The sequence below is a fragment of the Narcine bancroftii genome, chromosome 1 (genome assembly GCF_036971445.1).
Source record: "Narcine bancroftii isolate sNarBan1 chromosome 1, sNarBan1.hap1, whole genome shotgun sequence".
In the NCBI taxonomy this organism is placed as follows: domain Eukaryota; kingdom Metazoa; phylum Chordata; class Chondrichthyes; order Torpediniformes; family Narcinidae; genus Narcine; species Narcine bancroftii.
Window position 1 is genome coordinate 390,189,975 of NC_091469.1, and position 20,536 is coordinate 390,210,510.

At 41.5% G+C, this 20,536-nt stretch overlaps 1 protein-coding gene across 1 annotated transcript; it reads right to left on the reverse strand.

Annotated features, from left to right (window-relative positions):
* Window positions 1-9,244: 9,244 nt before the first annotated feature.
* On the reverse strand, window positions 9,245-12,381 carry LOC138753042 (guanine nucleotide-binding protein G(T) subunit gamma-T1-like). Its single transcript, XM_069915638.1, has 3 exons — window positions 12,170-12,381; window positions 11,949-12,047; window positions 9,245-11,052 (listed from the first exon to the last, which is right to left on the reverse strand). The coding sequence occupies exons 2-3, from the start codon at window positions 12,027-12,029 to the stop codon at window positions 10,927-10,929; spliced, it is 207 nt and encodes a 68-aa protein (XP_069771739.1). The 5' UTR covers window positions 12,030-12,047; window positions 12,170-12,381; the 3' UTR covers window positions 9,245-10,926.
* Between the last annotated feature and the right edge of the window lie 8,155 nt (window positions 12,382-20,536).

The window sequence follows — 20,536 nt, forward strand, 5'->3', positions numbered from 1 at the left end:
TTCAATTTATTTCTAGCTTAAGCCTAGCTTCTATAATTATACCACAACTCAGTATATCTGTGTAAGTTTTCAAAGGACAATATATTTAAATGCAAAAAGATGAAAAATTTTGTAACAGCTTTTGTTATTGTGTCAAATTCTAAGTTCAACTGATCTAAATCAGCTCTTTGTTGAATTTTACAAATATTTAGCTGTTTTATGAATAATGTCTGAACATAAAGTTCTGAATGCAATGTGCTGAACATTCACTGGTCTTTTCATACCATTCCACCAGTGCTTTACTGTATTTTGGTTGCTTGCCAAAGTTATATCTTTAATAGTTTTCAGATTTTTCTTTCCACCTTGCATCTCTTCTGCACTTTTAGCAGTCTTTTACAGAACAGACTGATATTCTGTACTCCATTTCCCCTACTAAATCTAAATTTGGTGATTTTGGTTAAGGAACTCTCTTCCTGAACACAAAATTTATAATTTTTGAAATACATTATGTGCTTTCAAATTGCTGCTCTTCTTCATTGTTCCTTGATCACACCCTTCCAGTCATCCTCCTGATTATCTATTGGCAGCAAAAAGGAATTTATAGTGCATGCAATTTTGGCAGGGTCCCATTTAATATTCACTCCTAATTTCTGAATTCTTTAGATTCCATTTTGTTGATTTCATGTGAGAAATTCTAGCAGTGGGGAAGCATTGAGTGTAAATTAGTGCAGAGCTAATTTTTATTTTGCAAAATTTGCTGAAATTATCCTTATTGGTTATGTCTGTAGTGAAGATATAAACTGAGAATTAAGCTTTATGCATTGCTACATTAACACTAAAAATTGTATACTGTGCAGTTGAGAGAATGGTTGATATCTGGAAAGCACTGCCAGAGGAGATGGTAGAATCAGGTGTAATTATTATGTTTAAGAGGCATTTAGACTGGTATTTAACTAGGAAAAGAATAGAAGGTTACTGTCCTAATGCAGGAAATGCGATTCGTGTGGATGAGCAAAAGGACAGCATGTGTTGACTCTGGCTCCGAATGTCTTTTCACTGGAGGGTCAGGGCTTTGAAGCTGATTGGCACAGGTAACAATCAAGAAATACTGATGTTGTATATTTGCAGACAAGTAATGGGTCTTGCATCAAATTTCTAACTTGTGTGGTGGAGAGATTTTGAGACTTTTTAGGTGAGCCATTAAATGGAGAATATCCAGCAGCATTTACCTTGTACCAATGGAATTAAATGATTGATTTTTTGTGCGTATTAATTGTAATGTTATATGATGTTGATAGAAGGATATTAGATGTAGTGCTGTCGCTGAAGATCATAAGGGAGATGGCTGATATTTATTGTTTGAGATGATTATTGAAGGTCATACCATAAACTGCCACGGGCTCATCGTTGGTTTCCAGGAACTAGAATAATCTGCTTGCTTATTGAACTTAAATTCAGAGTCTGGTGGATTATTTCTTTGTGTCCATTGATCTAGGTTTTGAGAGTATGCTTTGTACCACATTCTTTTGAATCTTGTATTAATAGTATTCTTCTCCTTTCTGAAATTCAAGCCTGCTCTACTACTAAACAACTATATAGACATTCACATCAGACCCAGATTGGACTCCAAAACCAGTGGCCGCCAACTTTCCACATGCTCCTGCATGTGTAAACACTTCACATACAGGGACTTTCAAACACACTCCTGATTCCCTGTACCACCAGGAGTGTGGCTCTCTGCAAGCGCTGATCTATCACAGTACTACAGCTCAACTTAAATGTAATGCGCACCTTACTCATGACTCCTCCAGCAACGTCCATAGTAGTGATCTGGTATGGAGCGATGTCTGGGGCTTGGACCAAGAAGCAGAGAGAAAGAGATGTGGCATGTACTAATATTTATACTATTCTGAACTTGGCATCTGGCTAACGATGACACTGATTTTTTAAAATATATTTTTAAATTTAAATTTTAAAAATGTTTAAATTTAAATGTAGACATACAACATGGTAACAGGCCATTTCAGCTATTGAGTCTGTGTCACCCAATTTGCACCCAATTAACCTACACCCCCAGTACATTTCAAATGGTGGGAGGAAACCGAAGCCCCCAAGGAAAACCTTGCATACATGAGAAAAATGTACAAACTCCTTTTAGACAGTGTGGATTTGAAGCCCAGTCTCGATTGTGGGTGCTGTAAAGGCATGGCACTAACCGCTAAGCTAAGCATACCACCCACTTAAATGAGCCCACAGTACCAATGAGTGGCAGAGTCCAACCTTAAACGTACAAGTTCCAGACAGAGAGTCCATGTGTTCCTCCACAATCCACATCTAACAGGGAGGAACACAAATTTTAAATGTAATGAATTTGGAGGAGATTGAACTATAAAATGATGTGGGTGCAGAATAATTTCTTGATGAGAACATGGATATGAATATAGTTTATCAGGAGATAAGTAAGCACAACCTTCTTGCAGCAGAATTTCAGATGTTGAATTTTCCAGAGAGTAAATTGCAAACTGTGTGGAAACCAAACGGTGACAAGGGCACCTTTAAAAATGTCACAGTTGGAATTGCCAAAGAGTGGAGGTATCCCAGACCTTTACTTATGGGATGTGATATTGAAGACCAGCTCATGGTCAAATAGGATGGTTGCACAAAGGCTGAATTAGACATGGTCAAGTTGAGAAATTATATCTTCAGGCTGCCTGATGATGAGTTGGTGGATCCTGTAACTTATCCAGGAACTCAAAATTGATTGAGAACTAATAGAGGGCAGAATTTATCCAGGAGATGACTGGACCAGCAGAGTTCAGATTTGTGTTCTTGCTTATTGGACAGACAGCACAGTGTTCGAACCCCTGTCGCTGGTGCTGGGGCTATTTGGACCATCTTAGGAGTAGAATGGGTGAGTCCAGAAGAAGAAATGAAGAGATATCTCACAATGGGAGCAGAGCTGAACTGAGCAGAACTAGAGGAAAGAGTGAGCAGTCAATGAAAGGATCTAAGATCAGTTGAACACCAAAAGAAATGATCTCAGATAAGCAAGAGCTCATCTAATCGAGATTTCAAAATAGCAACGTACAGAAAATACTGAAGGCTGGAGGGGTAATTTAGAGCCAAGAGCTTACAGAGAAGTAAGTTTTAAACATCTGATCATCTCAGGACTACTTGCCTTGTACCAAATTAAGAAGAAAGGAATATTCGATTCCTTTATTGTTGTGTAATAATACAGAAAATCTAATAATGTACAAGATATTCTTTTGCCTGCCATAATGCAGATAAAGCATTGCCATTGTTACTGCTCGATGCCCCTTATGGTAAGAGAAAGAGAAGGAAAAGAGATGCTGAGAGTCCGTGTATTCGCCTCCAGCACTTAGAGCCTCTGCAGCCATACAGACCCCTGATCAATCCATTGGAAACCTTAACTCCAGATGCAAACCTTTGAAATGTTCAGGAAGATTTCAATGCCTGAGGCTGGTTGGAAGTTCTTCTTGCCCTCAGCAGTCTCTCAAATCCCAGTTCTGATACCTGGTCCCCATGAGCCAGTCTCCGGCAGTTGGCAGCCGCGTGGGTCCTTTGACTGTGTCGCCAGAAACCTGCAGCATGTGTGAGGTCTTCTGCCACTTAGCCTCTCACTGGTCTGCTAAACCATCCTGTAGGGCTGTCTTCTATGCTTCTCCTTCTCAACTGCTTTTTATTACAACACAAAAGAAAGCTATTTGACCCATCAAGGCATTTGGACAGAGACAAGGATAGAAGAGATTTAGAGGGAGGCTGAATGCAGGCAAAATGGTTGGCATTGATAAGTAGGCCACATCTCTTTCTCTCTGCTTCTTGGTCCAAGCCCCAGACTCTATTACTCAATGAGCCCACGCCAGCACTAATTCAAATATTATTCCAAATTAGCACAGCTAATGTCCATCAACCTTGAAATAAATTAATAAAGAGAAAGTAGTCTCAAAATGTTAATGCCCAGCTCTTCTATTTGCAGTTTTAATGTTTTATTTTAGTTGTTTATTGCCACCATTGAACTATTTAGGGAAAGATTCCAGAAGTTTAGTTCTGTAAGCTACAATAAAACCAACTTTTTGAGTCACCATTTCCAATGAGTGATAGATTTTACTCCAGGCCTGAATTGTGCTTCAGAACATTTGCAAAAATAATTGTTTTTATGCTATCGCATTATATTTTAGTTGTGGAAATCTGCAGTTATAATTGAAGAAAAATATCAATAGTTTCGATTATTGAAAAAGACTGTATTTAGCAAATTTCACAAGCTTGTTGCTGCACTCAAGAATTACAATTCTGTTTCAAATAACTGTGTAGCAAAATCAATGGAATCTGGTTGGCAAACATAAAAGGATTTAAATCTTTTTTATTCTTCCTTGTTAGATAATTGAAGTTCAATTCATATTATTTAAAATATGTTGTTAAAAATTCCCAGACTCTAATTCTTGGACTAACTTGTTTACTAAATTTTGCTTGAGTAGATTGCCAACTCATGCTTATTTTGGCTCTGTTAATTACAGCCTTCATCTCTTGATTTTTTCTTTAAAACATGTTTTATCTTTCTACCCCCAGCAACAAATTGAATTTATGATCACATCTGTTTTGCCTATAGTACGTTTGTGATGGCTGCTGTGGTGTGTTTTTATATATGTTCTTTCAATGTTTACCAAAAGGGATTGTACAGAAATCAGTTTTCAAAAGCACAGTAACTTCCACTGATAAATGTCTTTTCATTTCATAAATAACTAATTAAGTGGTGATTTGGTGATTTGTTTGTCAGTCATCACTTTTCTGAGTGTAATGGCAAAAGGCAGCAAGAGGTGAAAAAGAGACACTTGGCAACTATTTGAAGGAACTGCTGGACAGGATGATGGAGATGAATTTATTATCACAGAAGATACAGACATTAACCCGGTGAACGTCAGCAATGGACTAATTTTCCCGAATAATAATTCACCTTCCTCAATTTTCCAGGCTCAGAAAGCCAAAGTCAGTTCGGCATTAATATTATTTGTTTTGATTCAACAAAAAGTGCAGAATAAATCAACAGGATGCTGAGACCCAATGAGCTCTGATTCAGACTTAAACAATAGTAGCTTGTGGAAAATCTGATAGGAGTCTAAAGCAATGTTTTAGTCTTCCTGATATTGAAAGAAATAGAGTTGTAGTTCATCCAAATTAAGTACGGAGACAGGCAGACATGGGTCAAGGGATGTTCTGGGGAAAGGATTGTCATTTATCACCTTGTCTGAGAGTGATGCCAGTAAAAGGCAGCAAGAGATGAAAAAAGAGATACTTGGGAACACGGGAGATGCTGGGTGGTGTAAGATTGAACCTTCTCTAGACATTTGTAGGAACCTAGATGGACACCAGAGGTGGGTGGAATGTTAGCCAGTTTGTTATGCTTTTCAGATGAGATCACTCATTCTTCCAAACTCAAGTTTGCCTTTTTGTTATGAAAAGAGTGGAAGCAGATGAAATGTGTACAGCATTAGAGGAGTGAAAAACTCTGACCAGATTGATAAAAACATATCCAAGGACATTAAGATGGTAATGGATGAACACAGAATAATTGAGTGAGGTCTTCTTTCAGATTCCTTGTGTACAGAATTTTAATAAATCCCTCATCAATTCACAATCGCTACTGAATGACCTACCCTTATTTTGATTCTATGACCCTGATTTTAGACACCCCTTACATCTATTCTGTCAATCTCCAAGAACTGTTATGCATCTGAATGAGTTCACTCTCATTCTTCCAAACTCGAGGGCCCATCTGCTTAAGTTTTTCCTCACTGTACAAATCTGCCATTCCAAGAATTAATATGTGGTAACTTCCCTACACACTTTCTATGCAAGTATATCTTTCCTTATTTAGGGATACCAGATCTATACAGAATATTCCAGATATAGTCTCTCTTGAACTCAATATAAATGGGTTCACATGAGACTTTATGGGTGGAAGAGTTTGCAGAGCGGTTCGTGAAACATTGTTACAGTGCCAGTAACCCAGCTTTGAATCTAAAGGTGTCTGTAAGGAGTTGGTACATTCTCCTTGTGACCTGTGTGGGATTTTTTTCTGGGTGCTCCATTCTGCTGTCTTCCTCTAAAATTGTGCAGGATTGCTAGGTGAATTGGATATAATTATTTCACTGGTTTCAAAGGCCAGAATCAGCTTTTACTGTGTAGTAAATTTAATTTAAATTTAAATGCCATCAAACATTTTTTACTCTACCACTGAAAACCTCTTGAGGGAAAGATAAACATACTAATTATATTGAATTGTTTTCCATACTTGCATTTTAACTTTCTGTGACTTGAATCTATTGACAATCAGAACTCTCCGAACAACACTTCTCAGTTTCTCACCAAAGTATACGAATTCCTATCAGACAATATTGTTCTATTGTCCATTTTCTCACACAGCCTATCTTTCCCCTGAAGCTTCCCTGGATCCTTCTCATAAATCATGTTGCCTGTTTCCGTGCTGTAAACGGTTATATGGTCATATGGTTATAACAACCAGCTAGGGCCCCAGTACCAGTCACTGGGACATTTCACTTGTTACAACTGCCCAATGCAAAAGTTATCTGTTTTTCAACCCTTTATTTTCTGTCTATGAATCAATTCTCACTGCATGCAAGTCTATCACCCTAATCCTATCTTCCCTAATTTTGTTAAGTGACTTCTTGTGTGGCACCTTGTTAGAGTCACCTTATACTTTACTTTCACCATTTGCATTCATCGGCTACCCCATTCTATGTCATTATTATGTTCTCACACTGTAAAAAAAAGATTTTCTATAGATTTCCTAATTTCATACATAGGTGTTGGTTCTGTGCAATTGTTCAGCAAAAGGAGGTGTAAGGTGCTCCTTCCATCTGATAGCCTACAGGTCATCCTTGGGTAAAGTGTAGTACCTATTTAGCCTCCCAATCAGTGTCACGTGAATCCATGGATTCCAGATGGTGGATGGCTTTTACAACTAAAAATGCTGGGCAGATGAATCTGCTGATCAATGGTCAGGGTTACCCATCCAGTTTGGACCATGCAACTGAAGAAGGCAATGGAAAACCATTTCAGTATTTTTCCCTTGTATAATCATGAACTCAACTTTGACTATGCTCTCAGCTCAAAGATGGAGCCTTCACCGAAGGAGAACAGAGGAGGCAACAAGTACAATTCGGAGGGTCAGAGATTGAGATGGATGGAGAGGCATGATCGCCCATGCTAAATAGCAAGGTATCTGAATAAATGAAATGAATTTAATTGTGGTGCGGTGTTAGACAGAATCAGACACACACAAGGTAAAGACTGAACAACAGGCTTTAATCCACAAAAACCTACACAGAGCCAGGCTGGCTGTGGCTGCAGCAACTCAGTGTGAGGCCTCGGGAGGCCGGTGCAGGCTTATATCCTGGAGGGTGATTGACACCCGACCGGGTGGGGCTTGATTCATCTATGCCGACTGATTGGCAGCCGGCCAGGTGTTGTCCTGTCCCCTTACTCACCTGCAGGTACAGTGGTTTCCCCCTGCAATAGGCTGGTGGTGTACCACCACATTCATACACTATCCTTCCTTAAGAGCATGTAATCAGGTGGTTTGGTTTCTCTTCCATTGATTATATCTATGTTATTGGTAACTGGAACATTAAAATTCTGGAAATATTCAGCAGAACAGATAGACCTTGTAGAGTTGGAAACTGAGTTAACATCACAGGCAGTTAGCACCGCGCTTTTACACCTCCAGCGATCGGGACCAGGGTTTGAATCCCATGCTGTCTGTAAGGAGTTTGTACGTTCTCCCTGTATCTGTTTGGGTTTTCCCCGGGGAAGGGTTCTGGCTTCCTCCCACCATTTGAAATGTACCTGGGGCGTAGGTTAATTGGGAGGCACGGACTCATGGACTGAAATGGGTTGTTACCATTCTGTATGATTAAATTTTTAAAAATAAATTTAAACTGAAAAAAGAAAGTAGAAATAAAACAGTTTTGAGGTGCGGGAGAAAAGGGAAAGTCAGTACGTTTTCTGATTGGATTGACCAAATGAACATACAAATATGGAGCAGGAGTAAGTCCACTTGGTTCCTCAGGTCATTCATCATGATCATGGATACATGACTATCATCTCAGCTCTGCATTCCTATTTTGCTTGTGGCAACCTTTCATAGTTTTGCTGATCAAGTACCCATTTATTTTGTTTTCAAAAATCCCCAGATGCTGCTTCCTTTAAGAAAGAGAATTCCAAAGGCCTTCAACTTTTTTGAGAGAAAAAAGGTCATAAACCTGTCACAAATGGGCATGTCTTTATGTTTAAACTTTGACCCTGTTCTAGGTTCTCCCTGTGGTGATATGTAATTACACCACTAGGTCATCAGGGGACATCCCAGTGACCTTGTATATAAAGCAGTCCAGAGCTACAGTCCAGCCTTCCAGGTTCGTCTTGCAGAGAGGGAAGACCTCTTAGTGTACATATTAGTTTATTAAAGCTGTCTTATACTCACACTGCTGGTGTGGTGATTGTCAGTACAATTCCACCAAAAGAAACAACCTCACTGGATCCACCCTACTTATGTATCTCAGGATCTTGCATGTGTTGATCTAGTCCCCTCTCACTTTAACAAATTCCAATGGCTACAACCTTAGCCTGACTATCCTTTCTTCATGAGAAAACTTGCACATTCCATTAGACTGGTAAAGTTTTTCTAAACTACTTCAAATACTGTAGCCTATTTCCTTAAAAAAGGAGGCCAATGTATTACGTAGTTCTCCTAAATGATCTCACCAATATTCTATGTAACTGAAGCATAACCTTCCATTTTGTATTCAATTCCCCTTCCCATAAGGTTTCACATTGTGTTATCTTTCCTATTTGCAGTTTTTGGTCTCATGCAAGTGACACCTAAATGTCTCTACTATCCCTCACCATTTAGATCAAATGTTTACTTTTTTTTCCCAGCTACAAATAGACAATTTCATATTTTCCCATATCATACACCATTTTCCAGATCATTGCCATTCAATGAACCCATCACCCCTTCTTTAGGTCATGTTCACAATTTACTTCTTACCTATGTGCATTGATAGCAGATTTAGTAATGATACCTTCGAAACCATCATTCATATAAACTGTAGAAAGTTAGGGTCCAAGCACTGATAGCTGTAGCACACTTGTAGATGGCAGAAGAAATTAAATATTAATTAAATATGAAAGATGAACCCGGTGCAAGGGTAAAGGGATAGTACTGGAATTGTAGAATCATTGTTTGAATTTATTGAAATCAATGTTGAATCCATCAGGTCTACAAAATACCCAAAAAATAAGATAAATTTTGATAGAATTATGGACCAGGTCAATGGGATTAGGTGGAAAAATAGTTTGGTATGGATTCGATGGGCTGAAGGCCTATTTTTGTGCTGTCGTGTTCTCTTGTCTAGGTTCTAATTGCAAAAGAACAGAAATACAAGATAATTACTTTGTCATTAAAAAGGATACTGTTGAAATCACAGTAAAGATGGAATCATTTGAGATATTAGACTAGCTTATTAAAATCGATAATGGAACAGCATGAGAAAAGCTGATTGCATTTAAAGTGGATAAGTCACAAGGTATGCTTCTTTTGTGGTTGAAGGAATCAGGAGTTACATTTGAAGAGGTATTGGCCAAGCCTTCTAAAGAGTAACAATCTGGAATAAGAGATACAATCGCACACAAAGGACTGCAAATTCTGAACTTTGGAACGAACAACAGTCCACCGGAGGAACTCTGGTGGTGTCAGTCAACATTTCGGGTCTCAACACATCTTAATGAAAGGTTCAAACCCAAAACATTGACCATTTTTCTTCTTCAACTAATGCTGCTCAACCCACAGAGTTCCTTAAGCAATTTGTCTTTCATTCCAGTTCTTCGCACAATGAGTGAATTATTAAGCAAATCAAAACATCCAGATTGACATTTCAATGCAATACTGAGGAAGTGCTGGAATGGTCAGAGAATAGTCTTTCAGATGAGACATTAACTCAAGGTCCTGTCAACCACACAACTTTCTGTAAAAATTAAGGCAAGACATTATCTTCAATGTAGCTTGAAAGTGTTCTTGGTTTCCTAATTTACAAATCAAATATTAAAACATATTGGATGACAAATGTTATTGTGTTCTACAATGTTTTTAAGTGCTACAAAATGGAATATTTTTCAAAAGTCCTGATCAATTCTGTACCAGTAGTAGGCTTTTCAAGTCTGCCTGAGTCCACAAATGATGTGGGCCTTGCAACCAGCAGCAAGTCTTAACCAGAGGATGAAATTTGCTTTGGCAACAATTTTAAAGCATGCCCACTTGACAAAGGTTGTTCAAGGACTATCCATCTCCTCCAGCAAAATGTCTTCTTTCAGTTTTCCTTGTTCGTGATCATTTCCACAATCTCTCTCCCTCCACAGTTGATATCTTCAGGCCCATTTATTGATTTTTTTTTGTGATGAACCTACCCACCCACCTCCAATAATTGACACCCTGATCAAATTATACCCCACCTTGATTGTTTCCATAATGGGATCATGGCTGTTCCATACAATATTCTTCTCCCACCACCCGATCCTCTCCCATTAAACTGCCCCATCCATGATAAAAATCTAAAATCCACCATACTTCCATCATTTCTCTGTCAATCTTCTCATCCCTTTGGTCCAAGATCCTTTCTTGTCTTCGATCCCTCCCATCCTCATAATCCTTTTAGTTCCACTCCCCTATCCTCAACCCTCCCATTTAATTTTCTCACCCTTCAATGCCCAATCCAGTTTGTAGCTTTGTTTTAAATTCAACATCTATGTTAAGATGCCTGAGAGATTAAAATAAAACTATTGTTCCATCCTCCAGCTTCACTGAGGCTATGGAAAATACCCTGATGACCTAGGGCTATCCAAATCCTCTCTGGTTTATGTGATCACACAGCCTCCCTTCTCCTTGAAGGGGTTCTTGTCCTCAGGAATTCCCTTGACCAAAGGGTCTTCTGCAGACTGTGATTCAATGTAATCCTTCAATTCTTCTGCACACTTGGATACCTGAAATAGTCCAAAGAATAAATGCCAGAAAGTAATAGAATTTAAACACGTTAACAATGTTATCGAGAGAGAGCAGCAAATGGCTTACGGGATAGTACTTGTGCCTCAAAGAAAAGGAAAAAAAATATGAGATAACACTTCACACCAGAAATGATCTGGTGTACATCTATTAACATCTGCGCTAGGTGCACACTAAATCATGCAACGGTATTTTTCACAAGGATGGGAAAGCACTTTCTCATGTCCCTCTCAATATTTTAAGTCAATCCATGTCACTAAAGAACATCACAAGGCCAGTTTCATACACTATTGATAGGAGATTGGAGTGTAAAATAGGCTGCTGTATTTCCTACCTTACAGCCGTATGGACACTTACTGGCTGCTCTGAGGACATTAAGATGTTATCATCTCTCCTGTTTTTGTGAGGTTGCTGGTTACAGCCAGTGAATGCAACAACAGCCTTGCTGGTACTACTTCTGGCAGCAATGTTTAACTTGTGCTATGTATTCTTCCAGTTTCCATTTTTTATTTCCCGTAAACTGACTATGTATACTTTAAGTGATTAACAATAACCTGCACGAGGCCCATAATCAATGAGTATCAGCTACATTACTGTCCTTAGTGGATATTGTACACAGACATGTCCTTATCACACAAGGTTATAATTTTACGTGATAGGTGATTTGTTGACATGGAACATGTTGCTAAAATATACTTAAAATGTCAATCGTTTTCTCATATCCTTGATCTTTAATTGGATTTCATTAATATTGCTGTTTACACACTGAAATTAACATTAACAGTGTGGTCATACAACCTATCTGTAACTCCATAAAATTACAACAGGAAATGCAAGAAATGAAATAATGTTTGAAATTATAAACAGGAGTTCCTACCAGCATCCTCTCTAGAGGTAATTCTTTCTTAAGTTGTTCTATCTCCATTTTCAAACGGTCTTTGTCGGTTAAGTCTTCCATCTCAGACTTTACCTTTGTCTTAAAAACAAAATAAAAAGGCCTGTTCAGAAAATCACAGGTTGCAAAGTGTAGATAAAAAGAAGAGCTTTTAAAAATGAGCGCCATGCAGTAAACAGAAGATATGAGAACAATGGGCTCACCAGTCCCGGATAGATTAAACGTTCACAGCCGAACAATATTCTCCTACCACTGTCACAGCCAGTAATCCAGCAATCTGTTAACTGCGATTCTATAGAGAATACTTCAATAACTTAATTTGTAATTTGTTCAAATTGAAAATGTTAATAGAATTATTTATCAGTTGGAAAGGGAGAAAATACTTTCTCATCAAGTATATTGTTCTAGGGTGGCCCACACAACTTCCAAAGGAAATATTTTTTTAAACAATAAATGTACATCCTTTGGCCATTCAGGTTTCCTGTCAGCTTTCCTGTACCCAATCCAGTCCCGTTTTGAGCCAAGGCTGTTATTGAACAACATTTCCATGCAACTACATTTGACCTGCAAGTGGCCAACTTCACTTTCCATATTTCACACATTCCCACACATATGCTTCAACCTCTTGGCTTGATCCTATCCAATATTGCAATAATAAAAAAATTAAAACATGAAAATGAAAAAAATATGCAGATGCTGTAAATCTTAAAACAGAAAATGCTCGAAACACAAAGCAGGTTAGGCAACATCTGTGATAGGAGAGACATGGTTAATATTTCAGGACTGAATTGTTTTGTCCGCAGAGACCTGGTAAATGTTTCCTCTGTCAAATGCTGCTTTATTTTCTACTCCAGAATTTTCCATCTGACAAAGACTTTGCCCACAGTTGAAAATCATTCTGATGCCATGGTGCCCATACTTGGGGAGGGATGGCAGAGTCAGTAGAGAAACAACTGATATGATAAGAGATCAGCAGGAGTAGAAAGATATAAAAATCTAAAGTTTAAAATAGATGTGGAAAACAGAAAGGATTTATATTGTCAAATGCAGAAGTGTAGCTTTTGAGGAATCTGTGAAGGTGTAAAGTCAAAGCACATTAATCCCTCAGAACTTCCTGGAATTGATTTTAGGCCCTGGTTGATCTTGAGTGAATTATCCATATTAAAACATGTTAAGTGAAACTAGTCTGACTTACTTGACAAGGCACTACATTGAGATCTTAACCCTATCTGAAACATACTGATGGCTGATTATAACACACCCACAAGCAAGAACTGACAAAGCTTTTAAACAACCTGAATGTTCATGTGTATCTCAATTTTCATGTGCAACTCCTTTCAGTTACAAGAGTAGTGGCCACACATTAACAAGATTTGCGATCAAGAATATTTTAACTGAAAGAGCAATGTAAGCACATCCAGCTCCAAAAGGAAATTAGATAAAAAAATTATGTTTAAAAATTGTGTTTATGGGAAAGAGGAAGTGAGTCAGAATTATGGTGTTTCTCTGCTATGGTGCCAGAATGAACACAATAAGTTGAATAACCTTTTACTCTGTTTATTATTCAAGCATAGATCTGGTCGATAAAAAATGAGCACATCTCATGTTATGTTATATGCTTTCAAGCACTTCATTAAAATGTGTCCGTATTTTCTATAAAACGTTATTATGGATTAGAGTAAATCTGTCTTAATTATATCAGTCACTTCAATAGGGTTGTTGAGTTATTGGAATGAATGGAGTAAAAAGATGTGGAGATTAAAAACATCAAAACTAAAACATAATCAATGGGATAAATACATTTCACCCCAGTCACACACTCTTTGTTTCCATCAGACAAAAGATACTTGAGTTTGAAAACACACACCATCAGATTCAAGGACAGTTAATTTTCTGGTTATCAGGCTCTTGAATTGATCTTCATTAGTAACAGATGATCTCTTATCTCACAAATCCTTTCTCATTGCACCACTTGTACTGCTTTAACTGTATTTTTCCATGTAATACTACACTGTACATTTTTAAAAAAAATTTGCACCACCTCTTGCACTTAAGTGTGGAGGACTTCTCTGGATAAGTAGCAAAACAAAGTTTTTCATTGTGTCTAATTACATGTTGGAATAAACAATGCAATTCCATTAAATTCAAATGGAATCATGAAATATCACTGGTGAACATTATTAAGGAACTAGAATTGGAAATGGATGAACTCAGGATCATTCATAAGGTAGGGTGGGTGATAGACAGAAGCTATTGGGAAACAGTCAAAGGGCATGTGACTGGGTGATGGTTGGGAGAGGGAAGGGGAATAGGAAGTCAATGCAGAGTGCTCCTGTGGTTGTTTCCCTCAACAATAAGTATACTGTTTTGAATTCTGTTTGTGGGGGAGGAGAGATGATCTACACACCAGGGACAAGTCATAGTGGTCAGTCTCTAGCACAGAACAGAAGGGAAGTTGGGGGGAGGAGAGCTATAGAGATTGGGGATTTGATTGGAAAATAGATAGGAGGTTTTGTAAACAAGATCAAGACTCCTGGATGGTATGTTGCCTACCAGCTGCAAGGATCAGGGATGTCTCTGATTGAGTCCACAGCATTCTTAAGCAGGAGGGTGAGCAGCCATGAATCATGATCCATATTAGTATCAATGACATTGATCAGACTAGGGATGAGATCTGAAAAAGGTAATATGGCAAGGTAGGAAGGAAGCTGAAAAGCAGATCCTCAAGGGTGATAATCTCAGACTTGCTGCCTGTGACACATGCCAGTGAAGGTAGGAATAGGAAGTTGTGACAGATGAATGTGTGGCTAAAGAATTGGTGCAGGGAGCATGGGTTTAGATTTGTGGTTCATCAGGATCTCTCCTGGGATAGGTATGACTGGCACATAAATGACAGGCTGCACATGAAGTGGAGAGCGACCAATATCATAGCAGGCAGATTTGCTAGAATTGTTGGGGAGAGTTTAAACTAGTTTGGCAGGAGGTTGGGAACCAGAATGTGACTGAAGAGAATAGAGCAGAAGGTAGAAAAGATGATGCAATGTGTTGTGGGTTTGTGAGGATGGACAAGTAGGGGAAAAAGCATAAATGTTGTCAGTTGGTGAGTTTGAAATGTGTCTATTACAATTCAAGGAGTATTAGGAATAAATATGAAGTTAGAGCATGGAAATATGATGTTGTGGGGGTGACAGAGACTGGGCTCATGCAAGGAAAGGATTGGCTGATTTATGTACCAGCGTATAAATGTTTTAAAAGGAATAGGATCTGGGAGTAAACAGGGTTGAGCATTACTAGTCAGGAATAATATTACAGATGCAGAAAGGAGCAGTGCAATGGAGGGAGGGAGTCATTGTGGGTGGAAGTCTTGTGGTGTGTTTCTGTGTTGTAGCAGTCGCTACATTGGTGACCCTGCAGATCCCAGACATTATCTGGTCTCCAACTATGGATTTGATGGCAATCAGCGCTATGGCAGTGAAACATCCCCCCCTTTTGGACCCATCGATCTCGCACTTAGTTCAGGCAGGTGGAGGTGAAGTTTCACCTCAGACCGATCACCTCTGACTTCACTATGTTTGACCATGTGGTGAGCACCCTCGATGAAGGAACTGCGGCCAGAGTGGATGATCTGATCCACGATCCACCAGAGGAGGGCAAGTATGTTGCCCTCAAAGCCCTCCTCCTCGGCACCTTTGGTCTCTCCCGTCGGCAATGCACGGCCAGGCTCTCCCGTCTGCTCTAATGGATGAGATGCTTGCACTGGCAGAAGGCCACAATCCCTGCCTGGTGTTTGAGCAAGTCTTTCTGGAACAAATGCTGGAAGACATCCAGCTCCTACTGGCGGACGAGGATTTCTCAGAACCCCGGAAAGTCGCAGCCCACGCCGATGTGGCTGTGGAGAACCATACGGGAGAACGAGGCTGCCACAAATCAGGTCACCCAGCCTTGACCCAGCGAACCACAGACTACCCCCAGGCAGAAGCCGGAATAACACCAAACCACCTGGTGTTTCCACCACCAATGCTGGGAATCCCAAGCCCACAAGTGCTGACAGCCCTGCTCATACCAGGGAAACAACCAGGCTGGACACACAAACAGACTCCTGCTTGTGGTCGACAAGACCAGTGATCAGCATTTCCTGAGCGAACTTCCCCCAAACGGCCTTAAATCCTGCATGAGAACACGAGGCCAGACCCTTTGGGCAGCGAACAGCACCAACATAAAGACTTTCGGCACGTGAAGCATTCAGGTACACCTCGGACCAAACAAGTACCACTGGATGTTCCTGCTGACTACTGTGGGCATTGCACTGCTGGGAGCCGACTTCTTTCAGGTGCACAGCCTGTTGGTAGACCTTAAGAGCAAGAGTCTCGTACTTGCCTACACCTTCTAGACCAGTGCATGTGGCCCAGGGATAACCACCGACTTTACACTCAAAAACGAGTACTCTTGCATCCTGGATGAGTTCCCCACCATCTTACGGCCACAATTTACCGCCACCATGCTGAGGCATGGTGTCCACCACCACATCGCCATACAAGGCCCCCCCACTGACACAAGGCCACTGGAGAAGCTGAAGCTCGAGAAAGAGGAGTTCTCCTGCTTCCTGGAACTTGGCATAGTCCGCAGGTCAGACAGCCACTGGGCCTCACCCCTGCATATGGTCCCAAAGGTCTCTAGGGGTTGGCACACTTGTGGGGACTACCAAGAGCTCAATGATGCAACCATGCCTGACTGATAACCTATTCACCATATACAGGACTTCACGGCTAACTTGCATGGCGCCAGGGTTTTCTCGAAGGTCATCTTGGTGAGGGGCTACCACCAAATCCCCATCCACCTGGATGATATTGGCCAAACTGCCATCATCACCCCGTTTGGCCTTTTTGAATTCCTGCAGCTCATGGACGCAGTGGGTAGAGACCTGGATTTCGTGTTCATTTATCTCGACGATATTCTCATCGCCAGTCAGGATCACAATGAGCACAAGACCCATCTCCGCACACCGTTTGCCCATTTGGCAGAATTCGGCCTCACCATCAATGTGGCCAAATGCCACTTCAGGAAGGAGTTGTTATAGTTTCTGGGCCTTATCATCACTGCAGATGGAGCAGCACCATCACAGGACAAGGTCTAGGCCATGCAGCAGTTCCCCAAGCTGGACACCCTCAAGAGCCTGAAGGAGTTCACTAATTTCTACCACCACTTCATCCCAGGGGCAGCCCGCATAATGCGCCCACTGTTTACCCTAATCTCAGCGAAACAAAAGACCCTTGAGTGGACGAAGAAGGCCGAAACCGCTTTCACCCACACCAAAGACGCCCTTGCTAGCACCACGCTACTGGCCCACCCACGTCCCGATGCCCACACAGCACTCTTGATAGACGCATCTGCCACAGCCATCAGGGACATCCTCGAGCAATCGGTCAATGGACAGTAGCGCCCACTAGCTTTCTTCAGCTGGCACCTCCGACCTCCCAAGCTGAAATATAGTGCCTTCGACAGGGAGCTCCTGGCCCTGGACCTCTCCATCAGGCACTTCCGCTATTTTCTGGAGGACAGGCCTTTCTCTGCATTCACAGACCATAAGCCACTCACGTAGGACCTTGCCATGGCAAAGGACCCTTGATCGGCGCACCAGCAATGGCACCTTTCCTACGTCTTGGAGTTCACTACCGACATCCGACACCAGGTGGGTAAGGGGATGAAGAGACGCAGGCCTTCGGAACCACCATCACAGGCCTGCGCCTCGAGGACCTGAAGCTACTGGTCAGCCATGACATGCTACTGTGTGATGTCTCAACTGGCTCACCGCACCCAGTAGTTCCCCCACAATGGAGGCAAGAGGCATTCCGAATGGTCCACAACCTGGCCCTCCCTTCCATGAAGGCGTCAGTATGCATGGCGGCAGAATGTTTTGTCTGGCACAGATTAAAAAACAAGTAACCCAAGTCCAAAACAAGTAGCCCAAGCCAGTGCCAAGCCTCTAAATTCCAACGGCATGTCAAAGCCACCATACACGTTTCGACCCGCCAGCCAGAAGGTTCAACTATATCCACATTGACATAGTGGGCCCCCTACTGGTGTCCAAGGATGCCCGCTACCTCCAGACTGTGGTTGACTGGATAACAAGGTGGCTGGAAGCCATCCCCATAAGAGAAACTTCCGCCGAGTCCTGCACCGGGGCCTTGCTCACTAACTGGAAGTCTGGTTTGGCATCCCGGCTCATATGACCAGCGACAGGGGCGCCCAGTTCACTCCACCCTCTGGGTGCAACTGGCAAACCACCTGGGGTCAAGCTCCACCACACCACAGCTTATCATCCCCAGGCCAATGGACTCATGGAGCTCTTCCATTGGCATCTCAAGGCAGCTCTCATAGCGCAGCTCAAAATACCTAATTGGACAGACAAACTGCCATGGTTTCTGCTTGGCATTCGAATGGCCCCGAAGGAGGATCTCCAGGTTTCATCTGCGGAACTCATCTATGGTTCACCATTGACGCTACCAGGAGAGTTCTTTGGGACAGGCGAGAATCTGGAGGTGAGAACCCAACCCTCCTCGCAGACCTCTGCAACAGGCTCACCTCGTTGGCACCCCCACTGCCAACCCACCATGGCAAACATCTGATGAACATTCCCAAGGAACTAGCCTCATCAGATTTTGTTTTCGTCCGGCATGGCCCGCACTTTAACACCCTGCAGTGCCCATGCGAGGGCCTGTACAAGGTCCTACACCAGTCAGGAAAGACTTTTACCCTGGACATTGGGGGCAGGGAGGAGTTATTTACTGTTGATAGACTGAAAATGGTGCATGTGGACTTCGATCAACCCGTGAGGATGGCCCAACCTAAGCAAAGGGATTGGCCGCCCAAGCGGCGAGATGCGTAAGTCAGTTCTAGGGTGGTTGTGTGGCGGTGCACATTTCTTGTGGCGAACCAGCCCCACTCGTATTGCTGCACTGGCTGGGCATTTGCAGGAAGATGGTGCTGTCGAGGCTTGCTGATTACCTTGTGGCCTAGGCCACAGCTCGCACCCCAGGCAATGTGATGGCATAACCCAGCGTGGGGAAGAACTCCTGTTAGCCATAAAGGGGCACACGCGAAATTCAAATAAACAGTTCAACTGAAACCTCCACTGTGTCCTGTGGTGTTTCTGTGTGTGTAGTAGCTGGTACACTCTCTTATTAAACCCCACGTTAAATACCTTATTTCAACCCTGTCTTTAAATTTGATAAATAGGGCAATGCCATGGTGAAGGCTGGCTTTTTCCAACTCTGCACCATTGTTAAAATAAAACTGTACCTCTCACTCAAAGGCCTCAAAAGGGTTCTTTACACCCTTCTCATGTCTGGATTATGCTAACTTTCTATACACTGGGATTGGTCAGTCCTCCCTAACCCATCTCCAATTGGTTCAGAATGTCGCCACTAGTGGTTATTGGTAGAATCCTTAATAGTGTGGAAGAACAGAGGGATCTTGGGAGCCATGAGGTAATGTTGCAGCTCTATCAATCTCTGGTGAGACTACACTTAGAATATTGTGTTCATTTCTGGTTGTATCACTACAGTAAGTAGTGGAAGCTTTGGAAAGGGTGCAGAGGAGATTTACCAGGATGTTGCCTTGATTGGAGAAATTATCTCATGAGGTACATTTAGAAGAGCTTGGGCTTTTGACTTTGCAGTGAAGAAGGACAAGAAGTGTCTTAATAGAAATCTACAAGACTCTGAGAGCCATAGATATGGTGGACTGCCAGCACCTTTTTCCCAGGGCAGGAATAGCAAGCATCTGAGACTAGAAAAATAGGGGCATTTAAGAAACTCTTGGGCACATGAATGAAAGAAAAATAGAGAGTTATGAGGCCGGGAGGGTTTCGGATTTTTTTGTAGGTATACATAAGTTCAATATCATGTTGAAGTAAACCATGTAAGTCTGCAGATGCTGTGATTGAAGTAAAAACAATGATGGAGAAACTCAGGAGGTCAAACAGCATATTTTATATAGCAAAGATAAAGGTACATCACCAATGTTTCGGGCTTGATCTTTTTGTAAGGAATGAGCAAAGTGCAGGCTGGTGCCTGAATAAAATGTTGGGGTGGGTGGAAGGGGTACAGGGCCAAAGGGCTTGTAGTCAGTTGTATTGTTCTGCATTCTATAGAAAGTATGTAATAGAGCTAGAGAGGACACAAAGTACGATGTTGCCAAGGATGAAGCATTTTTGTCCTGAGAAGAAATTGAAGAGAGGAGGTCTGTTCTCAGCGGAGTGGAGGAGGTCAAATGGAGACACAAATGAGTACTTCATATTATAAGGGGTATAGATTAGAGAGATTTAGGAATGTTCCCCTTGTCAGAGGAGAATAAAACTTGAGGAAATAGATTTTGGGTGAGGAGTGGCGATTTAGAAGGGAATGTGAAGGGGAGCTTTTCCACCTAGATGCCTGAGAGAGTGGTGGGAGCTTCAGGTTGAGTGTTTTAATCACCTGAAGGCGAATGGCCAAGTGTGAAAAATGGATTTCATACAGATGGGTGCCTGTTGATTGGCATTATCAACGTGTCCACACCACATCAAGTGAAAA

Excerpts from the sequence above, each read along its gene's own strand:
- LOC138753042 (XM_069915638.1), bottom strand. The coding sequence starts at position 12,029 with ATGGAAGACTTAACCGACAAAGACCGTTTGAAAATGGAGATAGAACAA. Across the intron at positions 11,053-11,948 it reads TACCTCTAGAGAGGATGCTG|GTATCCAAGTGTGCAGAAGA; the intron begins GTAGGAACTCCT and ends GGACTATTTCAG.